The sequence below is a fragment of the Aethalodelphis obliquidens genome, unplaced genomic scaffold (assembly GCF_003676395.1).
Source record: "Aethalodelphis obliquidens isolate GAN/ISIS:26980383/991018 unplaced genomic scaffold, ASM367639v1 scaffold7, whole genome shotgun sequence".
NCBI classification, from domain to species: Eukaryota; Metazoa; Chordata; class Mammalia; order Artiodactyla; family Delphinidae; genus Aethalodelphis; species Aethalodelphis obliquidens.
The window spans coordinates 8153866-8169061 of NW_020837951.1; the positions used below are offsets into that span (position 1 = coordinate 8153866).

The following is a 15196-nucleotide window of genomic DNA, read 5'->3' on the forward strand; positions in this document are numbered from 1 at the left end:
CAAGATGTAGACCAGTCCCATAACCCCCTAAATTCCCTTGTGCCCCTGTCATCAAACCCTCCTCTTATTCCCAGTCACCGGCAATTACTGATCTGTTTTCTTATGTATTTGAACCTCCTTTTAAAACATAAAAATGGAAATATATTATTGAATATTTTGTGTTCAAGTTGTCCTTTTCACTTGTCCACCTGTCCTGTGACCCAAGTCTGAACAGATCCTTCTCACCGTATGAATAGGACATGTCAGTTCAGCCTCTTCCCACTGATGGACATCTCGGGGCGGCCAATACTTCACCACCATAAGTAAGGCTGCAACAAACATTCCTCCGAGTGTCTCTTTGTGCAAGTGTTTCTCTGGGGTATATACTGAGAAATGGAACTTTGGATTGTGGGCTGTGCCCATCTGAAGTGTTGACATATTTTGTCAAGTTATCTTCAACAGTGGGGAGACTGATTTCCATTCCCAAGACCAATTTATGGGGTCACTGCTTCCCCACACTCTGGCTAACAGAAATTATCATAGTGAAATCTGTGCCAATCTGAGGAGGAAAACGGCATTTCATTGTTTCAATTTACCTGTTCCTAACTACTAGTGAAGCTGGGCATTTTTTCATACTTACTGATCATTTGTACTATTTTATTCTGTAAAGTACCTATTGATATATCTTCGGTCTATTTTTTCTCTTAGGATGGTTTCCTGTTTCATATTGATTCCAGAGTTCTTTGTATGTTCAGTCTGCTAATCCTTCATCAGAAATATATGTTGTAAATACTTTGAGAGCATAAATTGACACAATTTTCCTGGACAGTAATCTCCTCCCTCTCGAATTCTCACTGAGCTGTCAGAGGAAACGTAACCCTACGAAAGCCTTCACAGCAGTTCTGGAATACGGGGGAGGGTGGCATCAGGGAACCAGAGAATAATAAAAAAAAGAAAAAATCAGTGGAAGATATGAAGCCAAACTGGCTACAGCTGGTGCTCCCCTTCCCAGCCATCGGAGGCCCAGGTTTGTGGGCCTCCGAGGGTGGGGGGGGAGCAGACAGGTGGGGGGCAGAGGCAGTTTCTGAGCTTCCTCCTCCATTCCTGACCTATGCTAGTTCACCCCCAGGGACCCGGGAGGGCCACTGTCCCGAAGCTCCATCCAGCAGGGAGACACACAGTAAACAAATCCTCTTCCATGTAATTCTCCTTGTAATTTAGAGCTGTGATTGTAACGCAGCAGGGCCCTAGGCTACCTACCCAGGACAGATTCTGCCCCTCCTGGCCCATAATGTCCTCCACCTGCCACTTGTCTGTAGAGAAACTTTAGCCAAAGAAGAAACTTAACCAGAGAAATGAGAAATTACAGAAGCAAAGGAAAACAGTCAGCAAGGCAAAACAACAGTTTAGCCATTAAACAAAGTCAAGGACCTTTAGCTCCTCCTCAAGGGCGATAGATAACATTCTGAGCCTCGCCCTTTGAGCTGTTTTGCAGATACTGAAACCGCCACAGGTGGAAGAAATTAACTACATGATGACCAGACTGTAGCCATGACAAACTGCTCCATCTCACACAATTCCAAGAATTAATCCCAAGGAAATAGAAACAAACTGACTGACCCTGGAGTTAAAGATTAACTATACCTAAAACAATCTCTTTGACGTGGTTCAGGCCACCACCTAACCAACTTCAAGATGACTATCAGGGGCTTCCCTGGTGGCGCAGTGGTTGAGAGTCTGCCTGCTGATGCAGGGGACGCGGGTTTGTGCCCCGGTCTGGGAGGATCCCACATGCCGTGGAGCGGCTGGGCCCCTGAGCCACGGCCGCTGAGCCTGCGCGTCCGGAGCCTGTGCTCCGCAACGGGAGAGGCCCACGTACCGCCAAAAAAAAAAAAAAAAAAAAAAGAAAGATGACCGTCAGAGCTGACAATGCTGTTCTGCACTTAGCCCCCTCCTTCTGCCTATACACCCCTGAAACTCCCCTTTAAAAGCTCTTGCCCCCTGACAGTGGAGAGTTGGTTCCTTAGGACACGAATCCACCTTCCTCCTAGGATTGCCAGCTTCCCCAATACAGCTATCTTTCCTTTTACCCAACACCTGTCTCTCAGTATTGGATTCCTGAACAACGAGCAGCTGAACCTGAGTTCAGCAACACATGCCCCCAAGGAAATGCACGGGGCATTCTGAGAACATGCACAGACCTCAACTGGGCTGCTGTGTCAGGGACGGCTTACTCAGAGGACGTGCTGTTTCAACTAGGAACTGAAGGAGGAGACTGAGTTATTGGGAGAAGGTGAGTGGAGAGAATTCCAGCAGAGGGGTTCCACGGCCCCGAGGAGTTCAGGGACAGAGAGGAGCACAGCAAGGCTGTTGCTGGTGAGCTAGTGGGGTGAGGCCACCTAGGAAGCCTTGTGAAAGCTTCTAAGCACACGGGTTTGAAGGGAGGTGAGTTCTAATTTGATAGAAGACTCTGGGGGCTGACGCTCTGAACATCTCCCCTGTGCCCAGAGGGCCTGCGTACTCCCTGCCCCAACGCCACACGCCAGCACTTAGGTGCGCCTTACCTGCCAGTCTACCTCCTCGCTAGAGAACCTGTCCGTGGGCCCACTGGGGCTGTCCCGGGAGTTCTCGGCTCCATCTTGCTCCAGGACTGGCAGCAGGTACTGAGAAGGGGGGTAGTATTCCAGCCCGGACGCTGCAAGAGACGGACACCAGCTGACCAGCAGGGAGGAGACAACCTCGGAACCCAGGACAGTCCGCTCCTGCCGCTCTCACCCACCACCCGACCCCTGCCAGCATCCTGTCCCACTCCTACCTCAGTCCACTGCGCCTCTCTGCTAGACGCTAAGCCCGCCAATGCTGCTCACAGGCCTGACGCTTGGGCCTTAAATGCGGCAAGAGCTCAATAAGCATCAGCTGAGTGAATAAATACGCCCCTCCCCCCACCCGCCTCGTTACCATCCAAGTGAGAATGAGGTGATGGAAAAAGCCTGAACTTAATAAAGAAGCCTGGGTCCAAGACCCAGCTTCACCCATAATTTCTTGTGTATGGGCAAGATGCTTGCCTTTTCTGGCCCTGTGTAGTGTCCTCCTGCATCATCTGAAAGGATTCATAATCTCTGCCCATTCTGCCTAAATCGTGCTGATTTGTAGGTGCTCTCTACATACTGTAGTTAATAACCTTGGGTCTATAATATATGTTGCAACTATCTTCTTCCAGTTGGTAACTTGTCTTTTAACTTTGATGACAGTATCCTTTTGAGGTAAAGTTGTTTAGATTTTAATGTAGTCAAAGTCACCTTTTTTCCCCTACCAAAGGATATAAATAGGCAATTCACAAGAAATACAAAAAATGGGCAGTAGACATGTGAAAAAAAATTCAAATAATCAAGGAAATTACATTAAAATAATAATAGGCTCTCTTGTTTACCCATCAGATTAGAAGACTTAAAGATCTCACCAAGCATTAGCCAGGTTGTGGGGAAGAAGAGTCGTCTCAGATACTCCTCATGGAATGTGAACTGATGTAACCTCTTCAGAGGCAACATAGAGTTGTGATTGTAACGCAGCAGGGCCCTAGGGTACCTTCCCAGGTACCCTTGTCCCGCCTTCACCTACCAACCCTACTATTGCCTGCCAGGGAGGTGTGGGGTAAACATTCATTCCAGGGGAAAACTCGAAATAACTTCCATACATAAGTGATGGGGCCCCGCCATGTGAAATACTCTACAGCAGTTTACAACAAGGCAGATGCACACATGCTGGGATGGGAAAAGGCCCAAGACCTATTCTTGAGTGAAAAAAGCAGGGCATAGAATCACCTAGTATGACATCTTCTGTGGGGTTTTCTCTTTTATGTTTTTAAAAGAGTGAAACCAACAATTTTACGTACATACATACACCTGCTACACAGTTTAAATAAGTTGAAGGATTTTTTTTCTTCCGGTTGCACTGCTTGGCTTGTGGGATCTTGGTTCCCCGAGCAGGGAATGAACCCAGGCCCCAGCAGTGAAAGCGCCAAGTCCTAACCACTGGACCGCCAGGGAAGTCCCCGGGTTATTTTTTAAACTGTATAGTCGGTATACATATGTTCACTGCTTTATTCCTTACGTCTTTTGTACACCTACTATTGCATAACTTTAAAATCTTTTAAAATAAATGGTTTGGTCTAGCTCGACCATTGGCCGGGGTACCCATTGCAATCACCTACTGCTCAAAGATTAATTGGGTAGATACGTGGCTTGATTAGCTGTAGTGGGATGCATGTGTAACTTCTCCTTCCTTTTTAACTGCAGTATAACATACACACAGAAATGAACACAAAATCTTCATGAACAGCTTGATGAATGTTTAAAAGTGAACACACTCCAGAAGCAGGCCTCAGGGTTGGTTCAGAGCTCAGGTGCTGATAAAAGTGCATGTTTCTTTGCGTCTGGCTTCTCTCACTCCCCGTGTGTCCGTGAGCTCAGCCAGCTTGTTGAGCACAGCCGCAGCGTGTTCTTTCTGGTTGCTGTGTGGTGCTCATTTGTGAGTATAAAACAGCTTACCACTCTGCTACGTTACGAATAGTCCTGCTATGAGTGTTTCCATACGTAGCTTTGGGTATTTGTTCACACGCATTTCTCTCTTGGGCACCTACCGAGGTGTGGAGCCAATGGGTCATAGGGTATTTGAACGTTCAGCTTGAGTAGATACTGACAATAACTTTCTGAAGTCTTTTCGGGTTCACGCTCCCACCGGCAGAGCATGGAAGCTCCAGCTGCTCCGCATCTTCCCAATTCTTGGTATTGACAGATTAACTCTGGCCGTGTTAGCGGGTGTCTAAGTATTTCTTTGCAGTCTTTTTAAAAAAAATTTATTTTTGGCTGCATTGGGTCTTCATTGCTGCATGTGGGCTTTCTCTCGTTGCAGTGAGTGGGGGCTACTCTTTGTTGTGGTACGTGGGCTTCTTATTGCGGTGGCTTCTCTTGTTGCAGAGCATGGGTCCAGGCACAGGGGCTTTAGTAGCTGTGGCATCTGGGCTCTGTAGTTGTGGCTTGCGGGCTCTAGAGTGCAGGCTCAGTAGTTGTGGTGCACGGGCTTAGTTGCTCCATGGCATGTGGGATCTTCCCAGACCAGGGCTCGAACCCATGTCCCCTGCCTCGGCAGGTGGATTCTTAACCACTGTGCCACCAGCGAAGTCCTTCTTTGCAGTCTTAATTTGCATTTTTTAAAATAGATCTTTATTGGAGTATAATTGCTTCACAATACTGTTAGTTTCTGTTTTACAACAAAGTGAATCAGCCATATGCATACACATGTCCCCATATCCCCTCCCTCTTGAGCCTCCTTCCCATCCTTCTGATCCCACCCCTCTAGGCCATCACAAAGCACCAAGCCGATCTCCCTGTGCTATGCTGCTGCTTCCCACCAGCCAACTATTTTACATTCGGTAGTGTATATATGTTGATGCTACTCTCACTTCGTCCCAGCTTCACCCTCCCACCCCATGTCAAGTCCATTCTCTATGTCTACCTCTTTATTCCTGCCCTGCAACAAATAGGTTCATCAGTACCATTTTTTGTTTTTAGATTCCATATATATGCGTTAGCATACGGTATGTTTTTCTCTTTCTGACTTACTTCACGCTGTATGACAGACTCTACTCCATCCACCTCACTACAAGTAACTCAATTTTGTTTCTTTTTATGGCTGAGAAATATTCCATTGTATATATGTGCCACATCTTCCTTAACCATTCGTCTGTTGATGGACATTAAGGTTGGTTCCATGTCCTGGATATTGTAAATAGTGCTGCAATGAACATTGTGGTGCATGTCTTTTTTTTTTTTTTTTGTGGTATGCGGGCCTCTCACTGTTGTGGCCTCTCCCGTTATGGAGATGCGCAGGCTCAGCGGCCATGGCTCACGGGCCCAGCCGCTCCGCGGCATGTGGGATCTTCCTGGACTGGGGCACGAACCCTTGTCTCCTGCATCGGCAGGCAGACTCTCAACCACTGCACCACCAGGGAAGCCTGCATGACTCTTTTTGAATTATGGTTTTCTCAGGGTATATGCCCAGTAGTGGGATTGCTGGGTCGTATGGTAGTTCTACTTTTAGTTTTTTAAGGAAACTCCATACTGTTTTCCATAGTGGTTGTATCAGTTTACATTCCCACCAACAGTGTAGGAGGGTTCCCTTTTCACCACACCCTTTCCAGCATTTATTGATTCTAGCTTTTTTGATAATGGCCATTCTGACCGTCATGAGGTGATACCTCATTGCAGTTTTGACTTGCATTTCTCTAACAATTAGTGATGTTGAGCATCTTTTCATGTGCCTCTTGGCCATCTGTATGTCTTCCTTGGTGAAATGTCTATTTAGGTCTTCCACCCATTTTTTTTTTTTAACATCTTTATTGGAGTATAATTGCTTTACAGTGGTGTGTTAGTTTCTGCTGTATAACAAAGTGAATCAGCTATACGTATACATACATCCCCATATCCCCTCCCTCTTGTTCTGCCCATTTTTTAACTGGATTGTTTGCTTTCTTGATATTGAGCTCCACAAGCTGTTTGTATATTTTGGAGATTAATCCTTTGTCTGTTGTTTCATTGGCAAATATTTTCTCCCATTCTGAGGGTTGTCTTTTTGTCTTGTTTATGGTTTCCTTTGCTGTGCAAAAGCTTTTAAGTTTAATTAAGTCCAATTTGTTTGTTTTTGTTTTTATTTCTGTTACTCTAGGAGGTGGGTCAAAAAAGACCTTGCTGTGGTTTATGTAAAGAGTGTTTTTCCTATGTTTTCCTCTAAGAGTTTTATAGTGTCTGGTCTTATATTTAAGTCTTTAATCCATTTGGAGTTTATTTATATTTAAGTCTTTAATCCATTTGGAGTTTATTTTCGTGTACAGTGTTAGGTAGTGTTCTAATTTCATTCTTTTACATGTAAGCTGTCCAGTTCTCCCAGCACCACTTATTGAAGAGGCTGTCTTTTCTCCATTGTATGTTCTTGCTTCCTTTGTCACAAATTAGGTGCCCTTATGTGTGTGGGTTTATCTCTGGGCATTCTATCCTGTAAAATTGACCTATATTTCTGTTTTTGTGCCAGTACCATACTGTCTTGATTACTGTAGCTTTGTGGTATAGTTTGAAGTTGGCGGCCTGATTCCTCCAACTCCGTTTTTCTTTCTCAAGATTGCTTTGGCTATTCGGAGTCTTTTGTGTTTCCATACAAGTTGTAAGATTTTTCGTTCTAATTCTGTGAAGAATGCCATTGATAGTTTGATAGGGATTTCACTGAATCTGTAGATTGCTTTGGGTAGTATAGTTATTTTCACAATGTTGATTCTTCCAATCCAAGAACGTGGTATATCTCTCCATTTGTTCATGTCATCTTTGACTTCTTTCATCAGTGTTTTATAGTTTTCTGAGTACAAGTCTTTCGCCTCCTTAGGCAGGTTTATTCCTAGGTATTTTATTCTTTTTGTTGCAGTGGTAAATGGGAGTGTTTCCTTAATTTCTCTTTCTGATTTTTCGTTGTTGGTGTATAGGGATGCCAGAGATTTCTGTGCATTAATTTTGTATCCTGCAACCTCACCAAACTCATTGATTAGTTCTAGTAGTTTTCTGGTGGCATTTTTAGGATTCTCTATGTATAGTATCATGTCATCTGCAAACAGTGACAGTTTTACTTCTTCTTTTCCAATTTGGATTCCTTTTATTTCTTTTCCTTCTCTGACTGCTGTGGCTAGGACTTCCAAAACTATGTTGAATAAGAGTGGTGAGAGTGGACATCCTTGTCTTGTTCCTGATCTTAGTGGAAATGCTTTCAGTTTTTCACCATTGAGTATGATGCTTGTGGGTTTGTCATATATGGCCTTTATTATGTTGAGATAGGTTCCCTCTATGCCCATTTTCTGGAGAGTTTTTATCATAAATGGTGTTGAATTTTGTCAAAAGCTTTTTCTGTATCTATTGAGATGATCATATGGTTTTTATCCCTTAATTTGTTAATGTGGTGTATCACATTGATTGATCTGAGTATAGTGAAGAATCCTTGCATCCCTGGGTTAATTTGCATTTTTTAAATTGACTAAAACGATGTTGACCACATTTTTCAGATACTACTGGCCCTCTGGATATTCTCTTCTATAAAATTCCGATTCAAGTCTTTTGACAACAGCTTTTCCTTATTGATCTGTAGGAGTTCTTTTTATCTCCTAGGAGTAAGTCCTTTGTTGGATATGTATGCATTGCAGATATCAACTTCAACTTTATGGCTTGCCTTTTCTTTCCCCATATGGTGTTTTTTGAAGAGGAGAAGTTTTTGATTTAATGAAATCTAATCTATCAGTCTTTTATGGTTAGTGCTGCCTGTCTAAGGAAGAGGTTAGGTTAATGTTCTTTTTTTCCCACATGAATATCCAATTGATTCAGAATTGTTTATTGAAAAGACCTTTGCTTTTCTTTCTCATTGCTTTGCAATGGCACCTCTGTCATAAATCAGATGACCATATGTATGCAAGTCTTGGCCATGTTCTAAAATTTCCACAGGTGGACAAGAGCCCCTAATTAAGAACATCCAGGCTGACAGGAGGTAACTGGGTGTACTGCTTTCCCCTCCTGGCACCCAGTCCAGGGGTGGCCCTGGATTCTAGCCACTCCTCCAAGTCCAACCCATGGTGGACTCTCTCCTGGATGACCCCAATGACTTCCTAACTGGTCCCCGTCCTTGCTTCCTCCAATCCCTCCTCTTTACTGCAGCTGGAGTGGTCTTTGTAAAAAGCGAATCTGATCAAATCCCTCTCCTGTTTGATACCGGCCGGGTACCCTCTCCAGCCTCATCTGTTCCTCTCGCCTCTACTGTTGCACACAGCCACTTGGCCTTCTCTCCATCATGCTTCCCACTCCCCCGCCCCTCCAGGCCCTTCAACATGCACCTCCTTCTGCCAGGAACATCCTTCTCTCTTTTCTAATCATCCCTCAGGTTTCAGTCAAGCCACTTTCTTGCAAAGACCTTCCCCGAGGGCCCAGCCTAAACCAGATGCCCGATTCTACTCTCTTGTAGCCACAATCGGTAATCGTACTTCCTTGTGTGACAATCTGCTTTGCCTGTTTCTCCTGCCAGATCTGGAGAGCTCTGAGCAGGCAGGGACCGTGGCCTCCCCCAGCCACCTGGTTGGCGCAGAGCAGTCCCAGGGGTCACATCTGGTGCTCCCTGAGTGAAGGAGGCAGGCTGCCTGGCTTTACCTTTGCAGAGGAACTGCTGAATGGCCTCAGTGCCGGCACCGCACACCTCCTGTGGGGGGTAGACCATGGATGACGCGTCCAGGCTCAGAGTCTGCAGACACAAGGGGACCCCTCTTTATATGTCACTCACCTCACTGCTCAACGCGATCAAGATGTAAGGTCTTTAAAGAGGTAATCAAGTTTGAAACAAACCTGTCTGGGCCCTAATCCAGTATCAACTGGTGTCCTTAAAAGATGAAATTAGGACACAGACACATACTGAGGGAGGATGATGTGAGGACACAGGGAGAAGACAGCCGTCCACAAGCCAAGGAGAGAGGCCTCAGAAGAAACCAACCCTGCCGAGACCTTGATCTTGGACTTCCAACCTCCAGGAACGTGAGAGAAAAAAAGTCTATTGTTTAAGCTCCCCAGCCTGGGGTGCTTCGCTAGGGTAGCCCTGGGAGACTAACACAGTGTCCCCGGTGCTCACCTTCCCCTGCCCACTACCCCCTGCTCTGATGAATCTCAGTTTCTGCAGCTCCAAGCTGAGGCCACTCCCTCTCTGACGGCGCCCAGGCTCTTTATGCCCTGGACCCTCCAGGCACAGCAACTTCCAACCACATCAGCTTCCCCGCTCTTCCTTTAACGTGTCCTGGGCTTTCCCACCTCCTGCCTTTTCCCGAACTGTTTCCTCCACCTGGAATGCTCCCGTTACCTGTGTCTACTTCTCAAAAGCTTTTTCCTCTTTCAAGGTCTGGCTCAAATACCATGTCTTTCCTAGAATGTTAATTAACCCCATCAGGACTTGGCATTATCTCTTCACTCCAGAAATCTGTTTTCCTGCCTCCATCATGGCAGCAAAAGTCACATAATTACAACGGTTCACACTTCAGGCTCTGTGAGGCCCTGAGGATGTTGAGACCTCTGTGACCCCAGCACCCTGCAACCAGGGCAGGCCTCCAGGAGTGTGGGAAGGGAGCGGTGGGAAGGCCAGGTAGGACCCCAGGTGAGAACATCTCCCCACCTACCTCCAGGGTTCGAACGTGCGCCAGCATCTGCGGCAACCTCTGAATCTCGCTTTCACTGATGTCGAGAGTACGCAGGCTCCGAAGCTCCCCCAAGGTGTCTGGAAGCTCCTTCAGCCTGTTGTCTGGAGGGATCCCAATGGCACAGCTCAGCACCCCAAAACCCCTTCACCATCTTCCTGCCTGACTCCCGCGAGGACCCAGGGAGGAGGGTGCCCCCCTCTGAGCCTGGGGCACGTGCCAGGGCCTGGAACCTAAGGCTCCATAAGGAAAAACATGGCAGTGGAGTTTCAGAGACCTGGGTTCAAGTTCCCATTCCACCACTTAATCAGCTGAGTGACTGTGGAAAACTGACGACCTCCCTGGACCACAGTTTCCTCATCTGTAAAATGCGGATGGTAATACTATTTGGCCTCATAGGAATATTGAGGGATTCAATGAGATTATGCATATGAGGTGCTCAGCACAGTGCCTATCACATAGTAAGTGATTAGTAAGTTGGGTACCGTTATTTTTACCATTATTTATATGTTACAAACAGGTAAACTGGGGCATTCTGTACAGAAAGTGCTTAAGGCCAAAAAGAAATGAAAGAGCTGGGGGAGGCACGCATTAGAATCTCGGCCGTGTCACTATCGCAGTGGGTGGTCTGGAGCAAGTCACTGCTCTCTGAGCCTCGTTTTCCTCATGTGTAAATTGGGGATAAGATCTCCGTCCTCTCCCTACCTCAGGGACTTGTCATGAGGCTCATGGCACCGCTGAATTTGGAGGTGCTCTTCAGTGGCGGGAAGCGCTATTCAGAATCACTCTTGCCCAGTCAGTCCACCACATTCTAAACACCAGTGACTGGGCCTCGGGGCCTAGCTGTCAACATCGTCTGCCCTCCTCCCTGTGAGGCCCTGGCTCGGAGGAGTCACAGGAACCCTCCAGATGCCCTGTCTCTGGTTACCATGAAGACAGATGGACTAAACAGGAAGTCAGACAGTTTAGAGTGACACCTGGGGACTGGCTGCCCTCGTGCTCAATGGTTCTCAGGAGGAGCACCCTGTGGATGCCGGTTGGGTCAGCCCAGAGCTGACCAAGGGTCACACGGACAGGGCTTCCTGGCCCCTACCTTTCACGTTGAGGGTCTGGAGCTGGATCAGGTTCCCAATGGAACGCGGGAGATACGTCAGTTGGTTCCTTTCCACATTCAAGACCTAAGAAAGAGGGGAAAATGGCGTGAGAACGTGCACACACAGACAACAGTGTCTACCCTGCTTCAGGCCGGGCATCATCTGGGCACCACACACACCTCTTTATCTCCTGACAGCCCTGTGAGGAAGATAAAGATTGTTATGATCAAATTTGAGAGATGGGAAAACTGAGGCTCAGAGCAGTGAAGTCATGTGTCCAGAAGGGCAAAGCCAGACTTTGAACCTAGTTCTTGCTGAGGTTGTATCATTTATATTGACCACAAAATAGCCAACAATGGTCCCACAATCAGGGCGGGAGGAAGAAGGGGACGAGCAGATTCAGGGATCCAGGTGAGGCAGCGTGTGTTGAGGCCTAGTTATCCCAGTGTTAGCAGAAGGAAGCTGAGCTGCATAAAGGCAATGGGATCTGGCCAAGGCTTCAAGGCCGGCAGCTGGTGGTGCCAGGATTGAAACCCGGGCTCGCTGGATCCCGAAGGCCACACTCCCTCCAGGATGTGGTGTCACGAGATGAGCGAGGCTGACAGGATGACACACGAGGAAGCCATTAAAAATAGATACGATGGAAAGGGAAGCACGTTAAAAATAATGTGGCAGATGAATATTTGATGAAGCAAAGGATGGTTACGAGTTATTATCAGGTATCCAAAGGTTACAAAACAGCGAATGCAGCAATTCTACAAAAATACATACGTAAACAATTCCCCAAAGATCCTATACCCTGGTATTCACTGTGGCTCTCTCAGTGGGGCAGTTACTACTATTGAGCCACACGTTCTCCACGTGACCCTGGGCAAGTTACAGTCATCCCTCTGGACCCGTTCTCTCTTCTGTAAATGTGATAACAGCACCCACCTCGCAGGGTAGTTCATTCAAGTCATCTTGAGTTTCCTCCACGTGGGAGGCAGTGCGCTAGGCGAGGACGCTGCCCGCACAGAGACGACAGTTCGGGAGGGGAGCCAGCTGAGCATAACTAGTGATTACAGACTGCAATCAGTGCGCTCAGGGAAATACGCGGTTGAGACAGGCGAACAACGTGGATCCACCTGGATGGGGGCGTCGGGGAGGATTCGCAGGGACATTTGGGTTGAGACGGAGGAAGAGCTACTCGGGCAGAAGGAAGAGCCTTGTGGAGACGCCCTGCCGGCGGTGGGGCGCAGAGGGCTGGAGGGTTTTAGGAGATGAGTGCAGACAGTGGAGGGGAGAGAGAAGGAAAGGAGGCTGGGAAGACAGGAGGGCCCAGTGTACAGGGTCTGATGGGGCACAGTGAAGAGAAGGGATTTTAATCTGAGTGTGAAGGACGGCGCGGCTTCCTCTGTGAACCGGGGATGATGCTAACACCTGCCTCGCAGAGTGGCTGTGAGGAATCAATCAGCCGACAGCGCAAGCGCAACGCTTAGCTTGGTGCTGGCATGCAGGGAACGCTCCGTAAATGCAGGGGCTGCCGCTGACAAGGAGCAGAAGTGAGGCGGTGAGTCAGAGTGCTGAACTCATCATCTGGAAAAGGTAGACTCTCTGGGCGCTCTTTTTCTTTAAAGTTGCGGAAGCTCATGATGAAATCCCAAAAGCACATGCCAAAAACATGGTGGAGAGATGCCCACAGCCCAGACTGCTATGTTGACGCCATCACTGGGCATCTCAAGAGCAAAGGGGGAGGAGCCGGTGGCACCAAGTGCAGCCCTGGCTAGAAAGAGCGCGACCAGAACATTCCAGGTCTGTGTGGCTGCCATTTCTTACTTAGGTGGTCAGAGGTGGGTTTTCTGTTTCCTGAAGCCATACCTGGAGGGCTGTCAGCTGCCCTATATCATCAGGAAGGGCTGTCAGCTGATTATCATGAAGATCCAGAACCTGCGGAAGGGGAACAAGTTTAACACCTAGAAGTCACCAGCTGAGAAAGGCCCTCTGATTTCAGGCTCCGGAGAGACAAGGGTGAGGTTGGACAGGGGTGCCCCACGCCTCTGGTGTTGAAAGCAGGAGCACCGACCCTTCCTCCCCAACTAAATGATCATTCCATCTCATTTCCTTTCTAAAAGTATCATACCACTTCATTCTCTTATTTATCAAATATTTATTTTTACTGTTGAGTGAAAAAAGCTAGCTATGAGAGAGTATGCATAGATATTCACGTTAAAAACGCCTCATGGTATAAATACATATTTGCCTAGTAAAATACTACCAAATATGCAATAAAATATTGATAGTAGTTCCCTAGAGTGTGAAATTGTATGTTTTTCCTTATGCTTAACTGTATTCCCTAATGTTTTTAACAATGAAAATGAGCAAAAAATAGGATATATATATATATGTCTGTGTGTGCACATACGTACTATAAAATGCATGTATATGAAATATATACATAAACATAAACGTTTCTTAATGTTATCTTTTCTCTGATTATAAAAATAATGCACGTTGGACCAGAAAAATGAAGAGAAGTAAAAACGACCCCTAATCCCTGCACACCATCAAGAGCCATAGAAACCACTTTGATGCCTGTGCTGCCGGTCTCTTCTCCCACTGTGTATACCCACTGCCACAGCTTATGTTCCTGTGGAACCACCGTGGGGTCTCACCTCACATATACTGTGGCTACAGCCCAGTCCTTGTCCTGCGGGAGCTGACGGTCAGGAGGGAGATGCCCCAGCTCACCAAGCTTTCACGCACTGACCACACAACACCTGGTGTCTCTCCTATTCCTTCCTGTTTGGGCCCATTGGTCTCCCTGCTCTCTGCCAGCTCACTTGCTATGAGCTTATGGCTTGCCTTTCCACCTAGCTCCCTAAGGGCAGGGCCTGGGGCTGCTTCTCTTTACAAGTGCACCCCACACAAAGCACAGACAAGGTGCCCGATAAACCATGCTGACTAAACCCCCGAGTCCCCGTGACACTAGGCATGTCTGGCATAAACTGTGACAGAGGACGTGTGAAGGGAGCGGGGATGCTACCACCTGGAACACCACGCAGAGTCCCTGACGCCTGGGAGAAGGGCCCCAGTACCTTGATGGTGGCGAGACTCAGGAGGCTGCAGGATTTAGGAAGCAGGGAAGTGAGGTGATTCGTGTGGACAATCAACACCTGTGTGGAAAAGATTTTTGACATGTTAGGCTGAAGAAGAGCAGCAGGGAGGGAGGCTGGAGGCGGGGTAGCCAGCTCAGCTCAGGCTGCCAGCGGCCCCGCCCTGCCCGGTTCTCCGCTCTTGCAGATGTCACAAGGGATGTCTCCAAAAGTGGAACCAGATGACCTTAAAATCTGGTGTTTCCAGGGTGAAAGGGACCTTAGAGGTCTAATTCTACCTTCCATCCCGAGAAGGGATCCCCGTGCAGCTGACCTGATCTTAACCTCCCTCAGCTTCAGTATCTTCTTGTGGAAAACAGAGAATAATAAATTCCTGTCTGAGGGCTGCCATTGATGATTAACAAGCTAACAGACAAAAACCACTTAGCCCAGGGCTGGCATGTGGTCCAATCCGAGTCATCTATTGCTGTTTTTGTTAGGCGGCAACCCCTGCGTGGACACTGCCAGTGTCGAGGAGCTCACTACTCTGCTGGTATGGAACACATTTGACCTACCTTCATTTAGATACTTCATTCAGAATACTCTTACCTACCTGCATTCAAGGCTGCAATGCCTTTCTGAAAAATCATTCATTCCACTCTTAATCTCCCCTGGGTGACCAGAATGAAATGAGTGTAGTTTTTATTATTATTCAAATAAATAAATAAGTAAATAAATAAATTTATTTACTTATTTATTTATTTTTGGCCGCATTGGGTCTTCGTTGCTACACGTGG

General features: G+C 47.2%; 1 protein-coding gene across 8 annotated transcripts in view; it reads right to left on the reverse strand.

Moving 5' to 3' along the window:
• Positions 1-15196, reverse strand: part of LRSAM1 (leucine rich repeat and sterile alpha motif containing 1) — a 45234-nt gene that overhangs the window by 26002 nt on the left and 4036 nt on the right. For 7 of the 8 annotated variants that reach the window (XR_003432494.1, XM_027104802.1, XM_027104804.1 and 4 more), the window contains 6 exons: positions 14403-14480; positions 13186-13254; positions 11328-11412; positions 10217-10338; positions 9207-9297; positions 2544-2674 (listed from right to left, as the gene is read on the reverse strand). Coding sequence is in view for 7 of the 8 variants with exons in the window: in XM_027104802.1 (XP_026960603.1) it covers positions 2544-2674; positions 9207-9297; positions 10217-10338; positions 11328-11412; positions 13186-13254; positions 14403-14480 (576 nt within the window). In the remaining variant the exon portion in view is untranslated. Of the gene's footprint in view, positions 1-2543; positions 2675-9206; positions 9320-10216; positions 10339-11327; positions 11413-13185; positions 13255-14402; positions 14481-15196 lie in introns of those variants that run through there. The other variant, XM_027104808.1, reaches the window with a different exon arrangement.